The sequence below is a fragment of the Colius striatus genome, chromosome 4 (genome assembly GCF_028858725.1).
Source record: "Colius striatus isolate bColStr4 chromosome 4, bColStr4.1.hap1, whole genome shotgun sequence".
In the NCBI taxonomy this organism is placed as follows: Eukaryota; Metazoa; Chordata; class Aves; order Coliiformes; family Coliidae; genus Colius; species Colius striatus.
The window spans coordinates 53,615,689-53,632,156 of NC_084762.1; the positions used below are offsets into that span (position 1 = coordinate 53,615,689).

Sequence of the window (16,468 nt, forward strand, 5' to 3'; positions counted from 1 at the left end):
AGGGGCCCAGAACTGGACATAATATTCCAGATGCAGTCTCACAAGGGCAGAGTAGGAGAGGAGAACCTCTCTCAACCTACTAACCACACGGCTTCTAATACATCCCAGGGTGCCATCTGGCAATGGAGATCTCACATTATGAACAGTGTGTCCCATGACAACAGACAATGCATAAAAATGGGGCCTATGTAAAAGATCCTCATTTTTATTTGCTGGTGATTCTCTGTATCTTACACATCCTGTAGGAAGGAAGGATCTCCCTTGAAGCAACCTTCAAACCTCATTCTGATGATTTCTGAATGCTATATTCTGGGATGGGGTGAAGCCTGTCTGGAGGGGAAGCCTAGCAGCCTGGCTTGAGACCTTTCAATACAGAGAAGTCTAACTCAGTGGAAAGCCTGAGAGGGGAAAATGCAACTGCTAAGTTGCTGCCAGTACTCTGAAAATACGAGTGCTAATTCCGATTGCCTGTGGTGAGGAGAGATAAGCAACAGCTTATGTCTAAACAGCTATGTGAAAGCTTTGATGTGGTTTTGTGACACTGATGCTTCAGTGAGGATCAGGGATTGTACAGTGTGTCAGATACTTTACGGGCATGTAGAAGAAGTAGTGGTTGGTCCCTGTCCTAATGTTTCCTCAGTGCAGTACCTAGTGAAGTCTCAATTAGAGAAGGAACAACGAACATGTGACAAGAAAAAGAGGATGATACAAGAAGTGTGACAGTACAGAGTACTATCAACAGGAAACTGCATGTTTTAAAGACAAAAGGTATCTTGTTATCTTGGCTGTGAAGTTATATCTCCTGCTGACCTACAATGGGTCACAGCTCAGGAAAATCCAAACTTACCAAAGTAAGTTTAACTGTGCCTCTCCCTTCAAGCTCGTGCTGAATCATATCAGAGGCTGCAACACCAGCATGATGGTAGAACAATGCACTATTGTTGATATTCTTTTGGATAAGACACAAAACCAGAATCTTAACCACAGAATATTAAATCACCTCTTTTGGCATGGATAGATAGGTTTACTAAGGGCCCTAATTCCGTTCTAATTTACATGATTATCTTTTGTCTCTCAAAACTCTTCCTGTAGTTTTGATTAGATTTCGTTCTCCTTTTTTATTTCCCTTGGAGTATAAACAATGAGAACAAACTATGCTGTACTGATGTTTGAACAGATTCTTACTTTCAGGACTGTTTTCTTTTTATAAGAGAAGGGGAAATCGGCATCAAGTATACCACGCATGTAGTCTGTCAGTATTTGATTAGGGTTATTATATGAAATCCAGTGTAATGACTGATTATGTCATTACAATAAAATAGTACTCCACATGTATGAGATATTAAATGACGACTATCATCTCTACAAGGTAATTGTGACTAAGATGTTGTAGTAGAGATTTTTTTCTTTTAGGAGACTTCCCAGTAGCATACATAATGTTTGAAATCTCCATATGCATACAAAGATAACTGAAGTAACGAAAGGAGTGAGAAATTCTCTATGCATATTTTAAGATTACTCAATTAAATCCATGGGAAAAAAAAAAACCCGAAACATAATATGGCAAATCTAAGATTCTTTTTTTTATATACCGTGTGCTGTGTTCCAAGTTCTGATCTTGCTAAAAAAGGATTCCTTAAATTATAGTAAATTGCGAGTGTGATGTTTATAAAATTACTTCCGTGTTTGATCCATGATTGATGTTCAGTTTAGTTTTAAAAGAGAAATGTGGAATTTGCAGAAGTTATTAAATGAAGTCAAAGTGGAGAAATGTTACTGACACTAGCCAGGTATTTTCTCTGCCTACTAGATGGCATGAAATTGAAATCAATGGGAAGATGTTAATTTGAGTGAGGTGTGGATAACGGCCCAAACCTACTGCTTATTTAAAACTAATTTATAAAGCTTTGCTTGACCTATAATGAAAAATGGAATTTCTCATTTTTATAAGTTCAAATGGAAGCTTGAGAAGGTCAAATTGGAAAACTGCTTCCATCTGTACTTCCCTTTCAGGAACACTTGTCGTGTCTGTAATTTCTGATATAAAAATCTCAATATGTCTGGGGAAAGCACTCCATCAGTAATTCTTGTAGGACATCTATGTAATTATACTAGTGTTGTCACAGACCAGCAATTGTCCCTCTCATCTCTAACTACCAGAGATATGAAGAACAGCAAGGTGTAAGAAAGGAAGTGGAAAAGAGGTAATATCAGAGAACATTTCCTCCTGATCTTTTTTTTCCTTCACCCTCTACGTTTATTTCCTGCTGTTACTTCACCTGATGATCTCCAATTGATTCACCTCTTATCAGCAGTTCTCTCAGCTGATATATTCCCACCTGAAGTAGGGTGTGGTGGTGGGACCCAAAGGGGCTCCACTTTTGTATGTGGATTATAACTGCACTCTAAATGATTTAGATTTATTGCTTCCTTCTCCTACACTTAGGAGCTTCTTCAACAAGCAGAGACCATAACACTGCCACATTCTCCTCTGCCTTTCTGGAGAGAGGTTTTACCAAAGTATATTGCTTCTTCCCTGCAGTCCTGTAGCTAAAAACCTCTCTGCTCAGAGGTGCAGCACCTTGCTATAAGTTGAGTCCTTCACAGATAGCACTGTGGACTGTCCATCAATCTGGGGACAAATTTGGCAGGCCACATCCACAATTGTAAGAGAGCCGCTATGCTTTTTTTTTGTGCTGGTGCAGCACTGGAAGGGAGTGGGTTAAATGACAGAGTGCAGTTGGAGCAAGATGAAGTGCTCAACAACAGTCCCATCCTACTGGCTCTTCCAGTCTTGGCTGCACACCATGGTGGACTGAGGGGATAGTCCTGAGGCGACTTCTCTGGGGCTCAGGCCCTGGCCTGCTGATAGCTGCCCACCAAACAGGTTTCTGCAATGGAAAATAGTGCTGCTTCATCCTGCAGTGGCACATTAAAGCTCATCACAACAACACAATTTCAGCAACTGCTGCAAAAGATTGTAAAATAAAAGCAAGATAAATTAAGGTCTCAAGGGAAAAAACAAATCAGGCAGGAAAAAAGTTTTACATGTGAAATATTTTTTTTAAGAAAATCTGAAAATCAAACTTTCACTCACAGACTTGAATGCACCTTTTTTCCTCTTGGTGACATTGATTGCACAGAAAACCCAGAATCTTAGAGCTTGCAAAATGGGTAAAAATAAAACAGGGAAATATTTTCCTTCTCCTCTCTCAGTTTTGCAAATCATGTATTTTTATGATTATAAATAGCTAAATCAACAAACTTTTAGTGACACGGGATGTTAAGCACGCTTATGTTGTTGACTTTCAGAACTATTTAAACTCCCAAGTGCTAAAAATTAGAATTCCCTTTGGAAAAACTTGGAGCTTTCAGTAGACTGGGTTGGAGTCCTCAGTAAGAAGTAGTTAATAGGTAGACTGTGGTGACTCCAGCAAAACAAGATAATCAATTCCATCTGCTTTTCTGATTAATCACCCATAGTATTGAAAGTCAGGGACATCGCAGATTCACACAGTAAGCATATATTTTGGAAAGGAGGGTAACAGCTTGTTGCCTCGATTGTATTCGATTAGTCTGACATCTCTGTTTTCACCTCCCAGAGAAAACAGTCACCCCCCTGCTTGGTAGCTAATCTATAATCCCCAGGCACCCTGTACTCCAGCTGCATGGACACCACACATCCTGATTTTTATTTGTTTTTAGTTTGTTTTAACCAGTTTTGCTTGTTCCTGTCAGAAAAGGAATAGTTAAAAGTGACGAATAGCACATTCTGTTTGGGACTTCAGTTTTCCAAAATAAAATATGTAAGTGAGGGAAAGGTTTCATTTAGTTTTGGCATCGCTTTATTAAGTCAGTTTAAGCCAAGAAAGATTGTTATTCCACACTGTTTGCCGATAGTAGAAAGTTTACATATCAAATTGATTTTTTTGATTTTTTTTTTTTCTCTTAAAGAGAAAATCAGTATGAATTTAAAGGACAGATCTCCTGTTTGCTTCACAGAAGAGATTGTTCTGTTAACTCATCAAGGGGAAGAAAAAAATAAAAGATAAACAGGATTAACTGTTTACTTTAAGTGAGCCGAAGTCTGGTTGTTTTTCCGAAGAAGAACACAATGTACTGTTGTATCTGGTTTCCAGAGTGGTGTTTATCATAATTCCTCATGTGGTGGTTGGTAGAGTGCTGGGAAGGCTCTCCGCCCACTCACAGCTCACTCCCTTTCCCTCTCCCATTGAGGCCTCTGGCCAGCACTGTGAGATCGAGCGAGCTGTCCTGTGTGATCTTTACTGCCTGACATGAGCTGACATTGACCCAGAATAAAATAACAGGGGCTGTTTCCTAGAACTCTCAGTGGACTGCTGAGAACTGCTACCATAACTCTTGTAAACACACGACACGCACACACAAACACACTCCCTCTCCCTCATTTAGAAACACACCTAGGAAAGGCAGTCACTACAGGACAGTGAAGAAAAACAACGTGAGTGGAAAACAGAAAGGGCAGACCCTGTGAGAAAGAGTGGAAAATTGCCCCAACATGATTTCACTTCTGTTTTTTTTTCTTTCCTCTTTATTCTGCCTTTTCTTTCAATGAATATTATATTTTTGTGCTAGTTCAGTGGGTTGATGTGACATTGAAACAGCAGAATATCCTATTGAATACAGACTGAGTTCTGTAATAAATCCTGCAGTATCGTTATATTTCATTTACTTTTCACATGCACCGAGCGACATGCAATGCGATCCTACCAAGAACGTGTCTTCTGAAATGGGCAGGTTTGTTTTGTTTTGTTTTAAAAGAATTATGTTGGTTTTAGGGAGTTGAGAGGTTTTTTTGTAAATAAAATCTTGTAGAATCCTATCCATGGTCTGTGTTGTTCAGAAGTAAATCTGATGAATCCACAAATAATACAGTCTGGAAAGATAAGGGACCCCAGTACCACTGTTTGAGTGTTCTTGCTTCATTCCAGATGCTCTAATTCTGTAAAGTCAACACTATGGGTTTTGCAGAGGGAGCTGAGAGTCCTCTATGCACTGTAGTGTGGAAGAAATAGGTTGATACTGCAAAGAAGCCCCCTCTCTCACTGTGTGTATATATATGTGTATATATATATAGATAGATAGATATGTATGCATTCATATATATAGCCTTCTCCCCCAAACTCAAAGGGGACCTAGCACACAGAATAGGCCCTGTGGACCTACCCTCCTAGGTACCACCATATTATTCAGATAGTGCTTTCAAATCACCCTTTGAAGACAGGACTTTCATTCTGATTTTTACATATAAGGAACTGAGGCGTGGAGGAAACAGCGCAGCAAAGATGATGTGAAATATTGCCAGAACCAGCAACTGAATGCTGATTTTCTTGGAAAGGAGGGTACTGAGCACCTTGCAAGTGAAGATCTTTTGGCAGCACCTCGACAACTGTTGGAATTCTTGGATGCCAAAACAATAATTACAGAGTCTTAAGATTAAAAAAATAAACAAAGAACCCCTCCTCAGATTGACAGATAAGTGCTTTAAGTGGCTGGGTGATAATTACATGTTATATCTGGAACATGATTTTTTTATTGGAGAACATCCATAAGAGAGACTTGCAATTTTCAACTGAGACTGTAAGTTTCTTAAACATGCATTTTTACTCTCAATTAGTAAATCGTGACATACAGGAAAATGATATTTTCTCTGAATTGTATACTGAAATAACCAAGGGAATGTAATGGGATTCCACACTGAAGTAATGGTACGTTGAGGAACCTGAGGAGCGTGTGTGTGTATCATTATTTATTTTACCAACTACAATTAACAGCAGAGTAAGTCCGAAACTAGATGGGATGATCTGATGTGCTTGCTTTTTTGTTACCACCCAAAATTGGTTTTATGCATGTAACAAGCTGTATGGAATGGATCTTAGCAATAGGACCATAAATTGTGTGCAGTATGGTGATGTACAGAGGAGATACTGGGGGGTAACTGGAGCGTGGAAGGCTTTAGTGGTGTGTTTCCACTGAACCTTTATACAAACTTTTAGGCAATACTTAGAAAGTTTATTTTCCTTAACCTTCTGTGTCTTACAAACCAACCGTCACTATACATTTTTATTTACATGGTATAGTTACTTTGGTTTTGAACTATTAATATAGAACAACTTCAATATTCATTTAGCAGTCTGAGGTAAGTTAAACTATTTCTCAAATGTAACTCCGTGACCACTTGAAATTACAGTTTGGGCCTGATATCATGTTTGAATGGATATCAGGAATGTCTTTTTATGGTTTTAAATATTTTGTTTAATTTTGCATAAAATTCTGTGTACAAACAAAACACACACATCAGCAGTTTAATTTGAAAGTGCACTTAGAGACAGCGTCAGATGAGGAGTTAAAAAAGTTCATTTGGTGCTGCGTGAAAATTGCATAGAAGAAATAGTTTATACTGAAAAAATAGTCATGTGTGAAGCCGCGGTTGTCACTGCAAGTATGAAAAGTTGTCTGTTTTTTCAATGCTACACTCGTTCCTAAGATGTTGTACGTAGTTCCCACCAGGCAGGTGATGTTTCATGTTTTGAGTGGAAGCGTTTAGTGTTCTATGGAACTCCGTCCGCTACATGCATTTCTGCCTGAAAAAGGTAGCCCAGCTGATGTGTTTGGCTCCTACAGGTCTCTTGCTATGCACAGAAGTAATTTCCCACAGAAGTATAGCTTCTTCAGGTGACAGACAGAAAATAGTAGGTCGAAGGATTAACCTGAATGAAGAAATGGAAAAAGCAATCATCATTCAAAACTGACTTTGTGGAAGTTGCATTTGATTTTCCAGTTTGTATGAATTCAGTGGCTATTCAAGTGAATAACAACAAACAAGTTATTTTATAACCTCTTTCACTTTTTTTTTTTTTAAACATATGCACAAAAACGTAAGGAAAACCAAGGACAATCCAAAATTATGGACTTGGTATAGTTACTGTAGTGAATTATTTGCAAATTTTATTATATAAATACTCTGTTATACATATGCTGAGAAGTACTTGCAAATAAAAATTCCTTTCCTGAGACTGGGGAGGCCTCTGCTACATATTTTCTATTTGAGATTCTGAGATAAGGCTTGCTCATTGCCCTGGTGATACTCCTGTCACATGTGCAACTTCCACCAATACTTCTTCAATGACAGACTGTCTCTCGCTGGAGGGAACTGGAGTGTCTGGTGTCAACTGTGTGCGCTTTTCCTGCTCTGCCAGATCCAGCACTCCAGAACTGCATTCTCTTTTCCTTCTGAGTCCTCCCACAATTACTACATGAAAACATACACGATCAGAAACCCTGCTTTTCAGTATTTTTAAACCTCCATTTTTCAAAGCAAATGACTGCTATTTTGGTCATTTCAGTGCTGCAAAACAGCGCTCGGAACATGGAAGGCGTTATGACCAGGATTCTTCTTTGTGCTTCTTTCCTCTTATAAGTTGGAAGCGGCGGTTCTTGTGTTTTCTTCCATACCTGTGTATCTCTGCAACCTGTGTACAGAAGAGGCTAGTCATTAATTTTTATTTGTATTGTTTAATGCATAGTTATGCTCTGTAGAGCGTCATCAACTACTCAGTGAGCACAAATGGCAGGGATTTTAAGCAGAATATTCTGAATCTCATGTCTCCCTAAAGGAGACGAGTACGTACTTTTCAAAATGGAGTGTGAAGCAGTTTGTGATCTGAACACAGTGCTTTTAATAGGAAAATCTTGCTAGTGTTACAAGGGAGTAGGGGAGATGTATGGTTAGCCCCGTGTGTTTAGACTTCTGCCCCGTTTTTATCTTTTCAGATATTATATGGGAATGGTGAATGCAAGGAGAGCATAGGGTAGGGATAAATTAAATCCCGGTAGGGTGGCGTCCTGCAGGTTACAATTTGAATCTGAGCCATATTAGCAGGAGTTAATCAGCTCCACCTTAAGACTTGACCAGACAAGTTGCTGAATTGGAGTTGTGTAGGTAGTATTGTGCCTCTGGTGATTAAGGGAGAGGGGGTTTTGTTTATGTGTGTTTATGTATGTGTGCTTTATGCCTGTGCTAGAACCGCACCTCAAACAGATAAGAAGTTCCTTCTGACAAACAAAGCAGCAGCTGTCTTCTTGGATGGGTCAGATAAAGAATGAGCAAATATCATAGCTAATACAATGAAATTAGTTTTCAGGCGTTTTCCCCTTCCCCTCTTTACCTCCCTTCAAAATGAAGTCCCTCTTGAGCACTGCAAAGGTGGTGGCATTTGCCTGGCTGCCTTGCTTCTCATGCTGAACTGCACATCTTAGCTATACATGGAGAAGAGCTGCTGTGGGCCCCATAGTTGTCCTCCTATCCAAGGGTAAAACACTTATGTGTCAGTTAAGATCTGTTAATGACAAATTTCTGCTGCTTGTTTTCAGAAGACTCAGTAAAGACATTCCCTGTGTCATCAGTCAGTTCTGGCACCCATGCGCTCTCATCTTCTCCACAGGCAGCTCTTCTTTTCTTTATTCTTTTCACTGAGCTACTGAAGAGACTGGAGGTGACCAGAGCTCAAGGAGGTTTTTGTTGCCCCTAGCTCTCCAGAAAGTCAGCTGCCCAATGAGGTAGCAGTGTGGAGAGATCTGATTTTTTTGTGCATAAAAAAACCCTGATAGTAAAAGAAGGCTTTAGCCGTGAGGATTGGCTAACTAGAAGGAGGACATGGCAGAGTAATCCTGTAATCATCTCCACATTTCTACTGGGAGACATTTTGTCCTGAAGATCAGCACAGTCATAGAAATAATGCAGACTAGTCTATCTTATCTTTCCCCATCCCCCATTCTTGCTTCTGGCTATTAGCAAATTTAACAAAATCTTCCCAAGCTTTTGCATGAGATTTACTGTGTCATTACTTTAAAAAAAAAAAAAGAGAGAGAGAAAAAAAGAGTAATCTCTGCCTCACTTCTTATCATTCCCTGTCTTCATCCCCTTTGTTATTACCCATGAGTCATACTTCACCTTTTCCTTAGTCTGCATCTCCCACAGTCACTCCTCTACTGGCTTTCCTGCCACCCCTTGCTTCTAGAGTGAACTCTCTGCTCCTTTGCATGAGAAATTTCAGTTTCCAAAACCAAATTTTAAATTAATATCTTACACAAGGTTGCATCCTGTTTTCACAAAAATGAAGATGGCTCTTATTTCCTCCTTGCATGATTGCTGCTGGTAAAAATAGGGATGTTGCCCTTTTTATTTTTTTTGGCAGTTCATTACTTATGCATTCTGGCAAGGCATTAGCAAAGGTATGTTTAAGCTGATTAACCGATTCACTACAAATGCCACGTTTCATGGAAAAAAAAAGTATTTGTGATAGATGTGCACAAAATATAAATGCTGAATTCCTGGGAGCAAATACTCATTTTGGATTTGCAGCCTGTCCCATAATTTAGTTGTAGGTTTGCATCCTGGTTGTGAGCTTCAAAGCAGGGAAAGACCCCATATGTCAGACTTGCTGCGGAAACTTAGTTTGCAAGGACATTTGCTGCGGTATCAGAACAACACCCTAACACTGGAAACACTTTTCTGAGAATAAAGCGAAATCAGGGAAAAAACAATTCTGATGAGGAAGTAAGGGCTTTGAATCAAGAGCCTCTGAAAGCAGCTGAACTACTGTTAGTATACTAATAGCAAGTGCAAAATCCATAGGAGTAGAACAGGGTTCAGAGAATATGAGAATAGTTCTCTAAATGCGTTACTGAGTAGGAAAATCAGTTGTCCCTCATTGTTAAATACCTACAGCATCACCTAATAAAGCAGTGTGAGACAGAGAATGATGTTGAGAATATTTAAAGCTTTTGTCATCATTATTTTGTACACTTTAGGAGTGTGCTGAAGCAGGGAACATGTGTTTGTGAAGTTCTCTTCATAACAGTAGTTTGGGTTATTCCTAATCTTTTATTCTGAAATTAGATATCTGAGGGTTATTTGTGAAATTCTGTCTTCTAAGTGGGTAAATATATACATTTCATTTTAAATGTATGTTGCAGAGCAATCCTAACTACCTTTTGGGATACTGTTAGAACAAGTGTCATATAGTGGATGTCTGCTTGCATGTAGAGTCCTAATAGAGCAAAAATACTTGGAGTCTGGTGCAACAGATTCTTGCCACCCTATGCTTCTTCATTATGCCAGTAATCATGAACACATTACTAGTCTGAAGGGGAACATTAGTGATACCAGCCTCAAGTTACACAGTTCTTCCTTTACTACTGTGTATCGAGCTTGGTCATAAAATGATCATTCTGTCATCATATGACCTGAAATGTTGTGCCACTAGACAGCTGGAGTAGGAGCTTCAGCCTCCTAGTCCTGTGTGAAAAATACATTCTTGTCTAGAAGTAATACTCTATGCATATAGGAGTTTACTTCTTATTATTGTTCAAGGAACTGATGTGATGATGATTATTTGGTAACTGTAGTTTTTTTTAGACAAATGAGTTTCTTAACATAGATGTTTATGGTGACACCAGAAAGCGATACAGGTATACAGCCAGGGATGTGGGGAGCTGAGACTCCCATGTCTGACAGCAGGCATCTCTTTGCTTGGCTAAAAGGACTGGAAAAATGCGCTTTTAGTGCTACCAAGCTAATTTTATTTGGGCAATTAATGTGTCCCAGAGGACTTAATATGAGCCTGGTGCCAGCTAGTCTGGGACTTACATGGGTTCAGTTATGTCTCACTAAAGATATGAGAAACTCCAGTGATCAGTTAAGAGACTGCTGAGCAGATCAGATCTGAGACACTACTCAGTTGGCCCTCACTTGTTCCAAGATATGGAGGCCTAATTTTTCACAATTAACAGTCACTGAATGTTTTGTTAACATAGACCAAACTCTTTCTTTTGTTTTTCCCATTCTCCTATATCTGATTTTCAGAAATGTCCAGAGCATATGATTTCTGTTTTTTCCAAACAAAACAATAGCATAAGGAGTTTTAGTCAAATTAGTTAAAACTCGTGAGAGTTTTAAACTAATTGCAAGGTCCTAACATGGAAAGTGACAGGCAACCATAGTTTTTCAGTTTCTGAGCTCTCATGTTGGTATCGCATCCGCCTGTGTTCTGTTGAGTTGGAAGTGATCTGATGGTATGAATCCGGAAGGCACCTCACAGCTTGTTTTACACAGAAAATGAAGAGAGTGATAGAGCTGTTGAAGACACAGGTTTCTATTGTTAGGGCAGTCACGCACTTTCTGGGATGAGAACACCCCTCGTCCTAGAGGTGAGTGTACTTACCCTTCTGGTCTACACATCACGACCGCATTTATTTTCCTCCTGTCTTTCATTGCTCAGGGTAGAAGCAGTGTTTCATGCCTCTAAACGATTTCTTAACATTGGCAGGCCGTGGAGGAATTGTACCTAAGCTTTCTTTGCCTGGTGAAGACTCTGTTTGTGTGGGATCCTTGTAACTAGAGGTATGGGGAAAATGTGAGAGCCTTCATTTGTCTTCAGTTATACTACCGCTTGCTCCTCAAAACCAGCACCAGAATCTGAAAAATGAGAACTCTCAGCTGGTGCTTGCACAGCTGCTGATGTCTGAAAGGCTTTGGGGTTGTATCCTATATTCAATACAGCCCACTTATGGGTGTAAGCCAAAGTTAATTCATACTGAACAAGGAAACTATGATTAATGCTCTTCTATGTGCCTAAGCTTTCCTGCGAAGAAAATACATGGATTTCTTCCAGAGGAATGTAGGAACTCCTTTCATTTAAAATGTGTTTTATAAAGATACAATGACTACTGTTGCATGCTTTCAGGATGCGTATATGTTACATGATGTGCTCCAAAAGCAGTTGGAGTTGGCTTGCTGTAAACAATGGTACTGCTCTGGAGACAGTAGCTTTGGCATGTATCTTTGAGATGGACTGGATTCTGCTGCCTAGTGCACCCCTGAGTTTTATTTAGAAGTAAATATATGTATGTTACCCTCAAAGGTAATTTTTGTCTCCCTTAGAAAAGTTTCCATGCTTAACTGTCTCTTTCTGGGGCGATTAAACCAGTTTTGTAAGCAGCAGCCTCCTTCTTCCATCACTGCATGACTCATGCTATCATGGCTGCTCATCTTAGGTGCAGAATCTTGTGAAATGTATTTTTTTACTATCTAAATGTATGACATCCACGGAGTTTGCCTTATCTGCTATGACAGTAATATCTTCTTGAAATGCCAGCGAGTTGGTTATGCAATACTTTCCAACCCTACAGTCCCTTCTTCCATAGATCACTTTAATCAAATTGTTTGTTTAGCAGGTTCTTTACCTCCTTAAAATTGTTCCTCTGGGCATTTTTATATGCAATATTGAATATACTAATATGCACTTTCATGTTGTTTTGGGTTTTGTGGGGTTTTTTAAAATAAAATTGACTTTTCACTCCATGCATCCTCAGGACTCTTTAAAAAAAGGTTTGGAAAATGTAATACTTGCTGTGCCAGTTTCAGTGTTGGTGATTATTGCTTGTGAAATATGTTACTTTGTTTACTTCTAAGCAGAATTTTTATATTTATACACACACACACACACGCACACATACATATACATTTGTATCATTGCTCTGTCTGCATTGCAGAACTCAGCTCAAGTAAGGCAAAAACCTCAACCTTCTTTCATTCTAAATACACAAACCACATAGTGCATAGCAGGTAATTTATCCCCAGTGCAAGCCCTTTATGGGTTTTTTTTCGGTCATGCTTTTCTATTTCATGGCCCTGTTACCTCCTGAAAATATACGTGAGAAAGCCTTTAATGATGTTGGGTTTGTTTATTGATACACTATTTGGTTGGAATTCTCCAAATATTGTTGAGGATAAACCCTGTCCTGAAGCTTGTAATGTAATTTTCAGAAAATTGCCAATTAGTTTGTAATGAACAGAAGCCAATGAGTAATGGAGGAATGTTTTGCAGATTGTGCCTCCTTGTCCAGGATGCCTATGGTATGTTCAGTGAAGTCCAGTTGCAGTCCCTGAGTTCTGCAGATGACATTGAGCAGTATTGCAGGAGATGGGAAGGAAAATTCTGCTGTTTAGCTGGAATGAAAATTTTGCAAAGAGCTACCAGAGGAAGGTAAGGACAATTCGTGTGAGAATGTATTGTGTACTGTGGAAGGCAGACGGGATCTGCCCTTGTATTTGTTTCTGTGATCAACATTCTTTAGAACAACTGAATCTGGCTTTGTTCAATTAAATGTCCACGTTGCCATTTTGGAGGCATCCATTACTATTTGAGCCAACCATACTCCGCAATGAGCATAAATAAGCTAACACAAATACACGCTTAGCAGAGAAAGGAATAAGGAAGAATTACTGTGTGAAATATTTCATAAAATATGAGTGTTTTCTTTCTCTTCAGGAGATTCAAAGACTTAAAAACATTAGTTCACCTCCCTTTCAGGGCAGAAATATTTACTACAGTATGTTTTTCTACAGTGCTGCCCAATATGGGTTTAAGTTTCTAGCACAGACTTTCCCTTAGTATATGAGAGCTTAATTCCTTTAGGTCGATATCATTTTGGAAGCATAGTTTAAGTTTCTTAAAATATAATCTTGCAAGTCATAAAGCCATTCTTGGTTTTAGAATAAAGTTTATAGAAAAATCCCCACAGGTAAGTAACAAATTGAGTTATGGGGCCTCATAGATTTTCTTATTCTGTGCTTCCTTTTCCATTCTTTGAATAAAATAAAATAGACTTTAAAAAATAAAATAAAATATCAGTAATTAAAGTGATACAGTCTTCACATGATGACCTATATAAATACAATTAGATTGGTACCATTCTCAACATAATTTATTCATACAAGCATCTGATCTAGATAAGCCTTTGCTGTTAGAATGGCTATGATATTTTTGCTGACACTTTTTTTTCCTTGTTGAAAAATGCTGTTTCATCAAAACCAGAATGTTTCATGGAAACATTATCTATTTTGGAGAGAATTTCCATGGGAAGACTTTTTCAGGTCCAAAGGGAGTGAATATTCTTTCACTCTCGTTTCATGAAAACTTTCAGAAAGTCACATTTTTGTTTCATATTGGAACAAAAACAAATTTCAAAGCCTTGAAATGTTTAGCAAAATGGAATTGTTGTTTTCCAGCCAGCCCTATTCAGTATGCTTTTCTTTTTATGTACTTGCAGTGTTAATTTTCAGATCCTTTGGATTTCAAGCCTACTTGCATTTTTATGGATCTTTAATAACAAACATGTCTTCTTATTTAATTATTTTGTTGGCTTTTTTGTCAAGTTACATTTTTTCCAAACAAATTAAATAATGGCTTTGGAATTCTGGATACAGATGAAGTTTTACAACTGACTGCTGATGTTTCCAGTACTCTGCTCAGCTAATAAGAGACAGACTTTTTCTAATGTAAATTCTGTTTCAAAGCAGCAGTAACTTACTTCTGGCTATTCTGAGGACGATTATAAGACACACTGCTGAAAATGCTGGTGGCTCAGCTGGAGCTGTGCTGGTGGTAACCCTACTAGGAAACATGACAAGAAAAAGGCTGGTGTAGCTTCAGGGACAGTGCAGTGCTTAAAACGTGATTTCATTGTACAAGATGGGTGGGTTGGGGAATTGTTCTGGGATTTATTTTTTTCTTAATTGTTTTAGACCAAGTTCTGCTCTGTAACTTGTTGTTACTTTTAAGTGCTGGGACACGTTTTTGTGTCATTTTAGGTGTGATGGAAACCACAGTAAAGCCATAGCTGAAATGAATATAAGGGAGTACTTATTCACACAGAGCATAATTAGACTGTAGAACTCATTGCCACTGGATAAATGGGTTTCCAGAGCCAGTGGTATATCCAAGCACACGATGGGATATGCCTGTGAGTGCCCGACCTTGGCTTGCAGCACAAGTGAATAAGAATGATGTGGTTGCCCTGCAAGAAGGACTGCTTGCTGCCTTTTTTTTTTTTTTCTTTGAGAATGCCAGTTCCTCTTTGGAAGGAGATGGCTTTTAAACTGCTCGTTTCCTGGAGCTTGACAGTGGCGTTAAAAATGGATAAAAGGGAACAAAATGTAGTAAATATAAGGGAAAACCATAACTTTTTGTTTGTTTGGTTGGTGCCTTTGAAGCTCATTATCTGGAGAAAGCCAGGAATGGCTAGTAAGATCCCGTATGTGCATGTTGTCCCAGAGTTACAAATGGATTGTAATCTGTTATAGAGACCTAGTACTTCCTCAGTCCCTTTGTGAGACAAAAGAGATTTTCATTTAACTGATACAAGAGGTTCTCAAACTTTTTGCACCAATGGACCACTGTTATTGTTCAAAAATTTTTCAGACCATTATTCATCCTTGTCATCAAGTATTTAATTTAAAGTACTATTTAGCTTCATTCCAGTAAATGCAGTTTTAAAATCACTGTTGTAAGTTGAAGTTACATTTCAAGGATTAAAACCCTATGAGTAAATAAAGTGTATTTTACACTCAGGCTGGCTGTGAACCTGACTTAATGTTTGGAACGGACCTGCACTGTAAGATATGATAAAGAAACTAAATTCATTTCTTCTCCTCATAAGAAAACATTTGCATTCCAAAAGAAAAGAACTTACACAACCATGTCCTGTCTTGACCATGATCAACCCTGTGAAAAATTAGAACTACAGTAATCAGACATGGAAAGAAAAGCTGTTAGTGTTGAATATTGTTTTTCAATACCCACATCCTTTAACAAGCACTCGAGTCTTATACAAGGTCATTTGAAGGTCTTTTATTGATTTAGAAGATTTTCAAAAGAAATCTCCAACCCCACATAAAACATACTCCCCAAAACCACCAATGCAAGCAATCCTTCCCTTTGTAGTCCAGTAAAAGAAGTGGCTTTTCCCTTGCAGTCCAGTTTCTGGCGATCCTGTAAACAGATGGGAATGGCAAAGTCATGACAAAGTTGCCATGGCTTATTCAGTGTCTTATTTTCAACTATTCTTCTGGTCTGTTCATGAGGTTGTTGAATAAGGGAGGAACCATTATCATAGCAGCTGAATTAACAACATATATGTGGTTCCGTATCTGATTCTCTTAGACACCTTTTCTCTTCACCTTCTCATTCCCATTTGTCTCCTAGCCTTTCCTACAACTGTTCCCTGAACTGCACGTTTGATATCAGCAAAAAAGATATGGTGGTTTAAAGGGAGAAGTCTTGAAAATGTTCATTCATCTGACACTGGTGGTGTTGACTCCTTGGAGGTGTATGTTCTCTCTCCTGTCCTCCCACTACTCATATATCAATCTTATAAATTCAACCCCTTGAGAAAGAAGAAGTGAGACTTTGATGACGTACTGCTAGAGGCAGGAATTTTGATTAAGAATCTGTATGCAGATCAACTAACATGTAACCCCCCCATTTTAATAGATGCCAGGCATGTTTCAGGTATGTCTGGTATAACCAGTAACTAAATATGCAATTAGATGCAGGAACTGAGCACACACTAAAATGCCTCAGGA

General features: G+C 38.7%; 1 protein-coding gene across 2 annotated transcripts in view; it reads left to right on the top strand.

Moving 5' to 3' along the window:
• The window catches only part of SPIDR (scaffold protein involved in DNA repair), a 202,150-nt gene that overhangs the window by 162,606 nt on the left and 23,076 nt on the right, over window positions 1–16,468 (top strand). The window contains exon 11 of one of the 2 annotated variants that reach the window (XM_061995487.1): window positions 12,930–13,088. The exons of the other annotated variant lie outside the window; for it this stretch is intronic. Within the exon in view, the coding sequence (XP_061851471.1) occupies window positions 12,930–13,088 (159 nt within the window). The remainder of the gene's footprint in view (window positions 1–12,929; window positions 13,089–16,468) is intronic. 2 annotated transcript variants of the gene reach the window in all.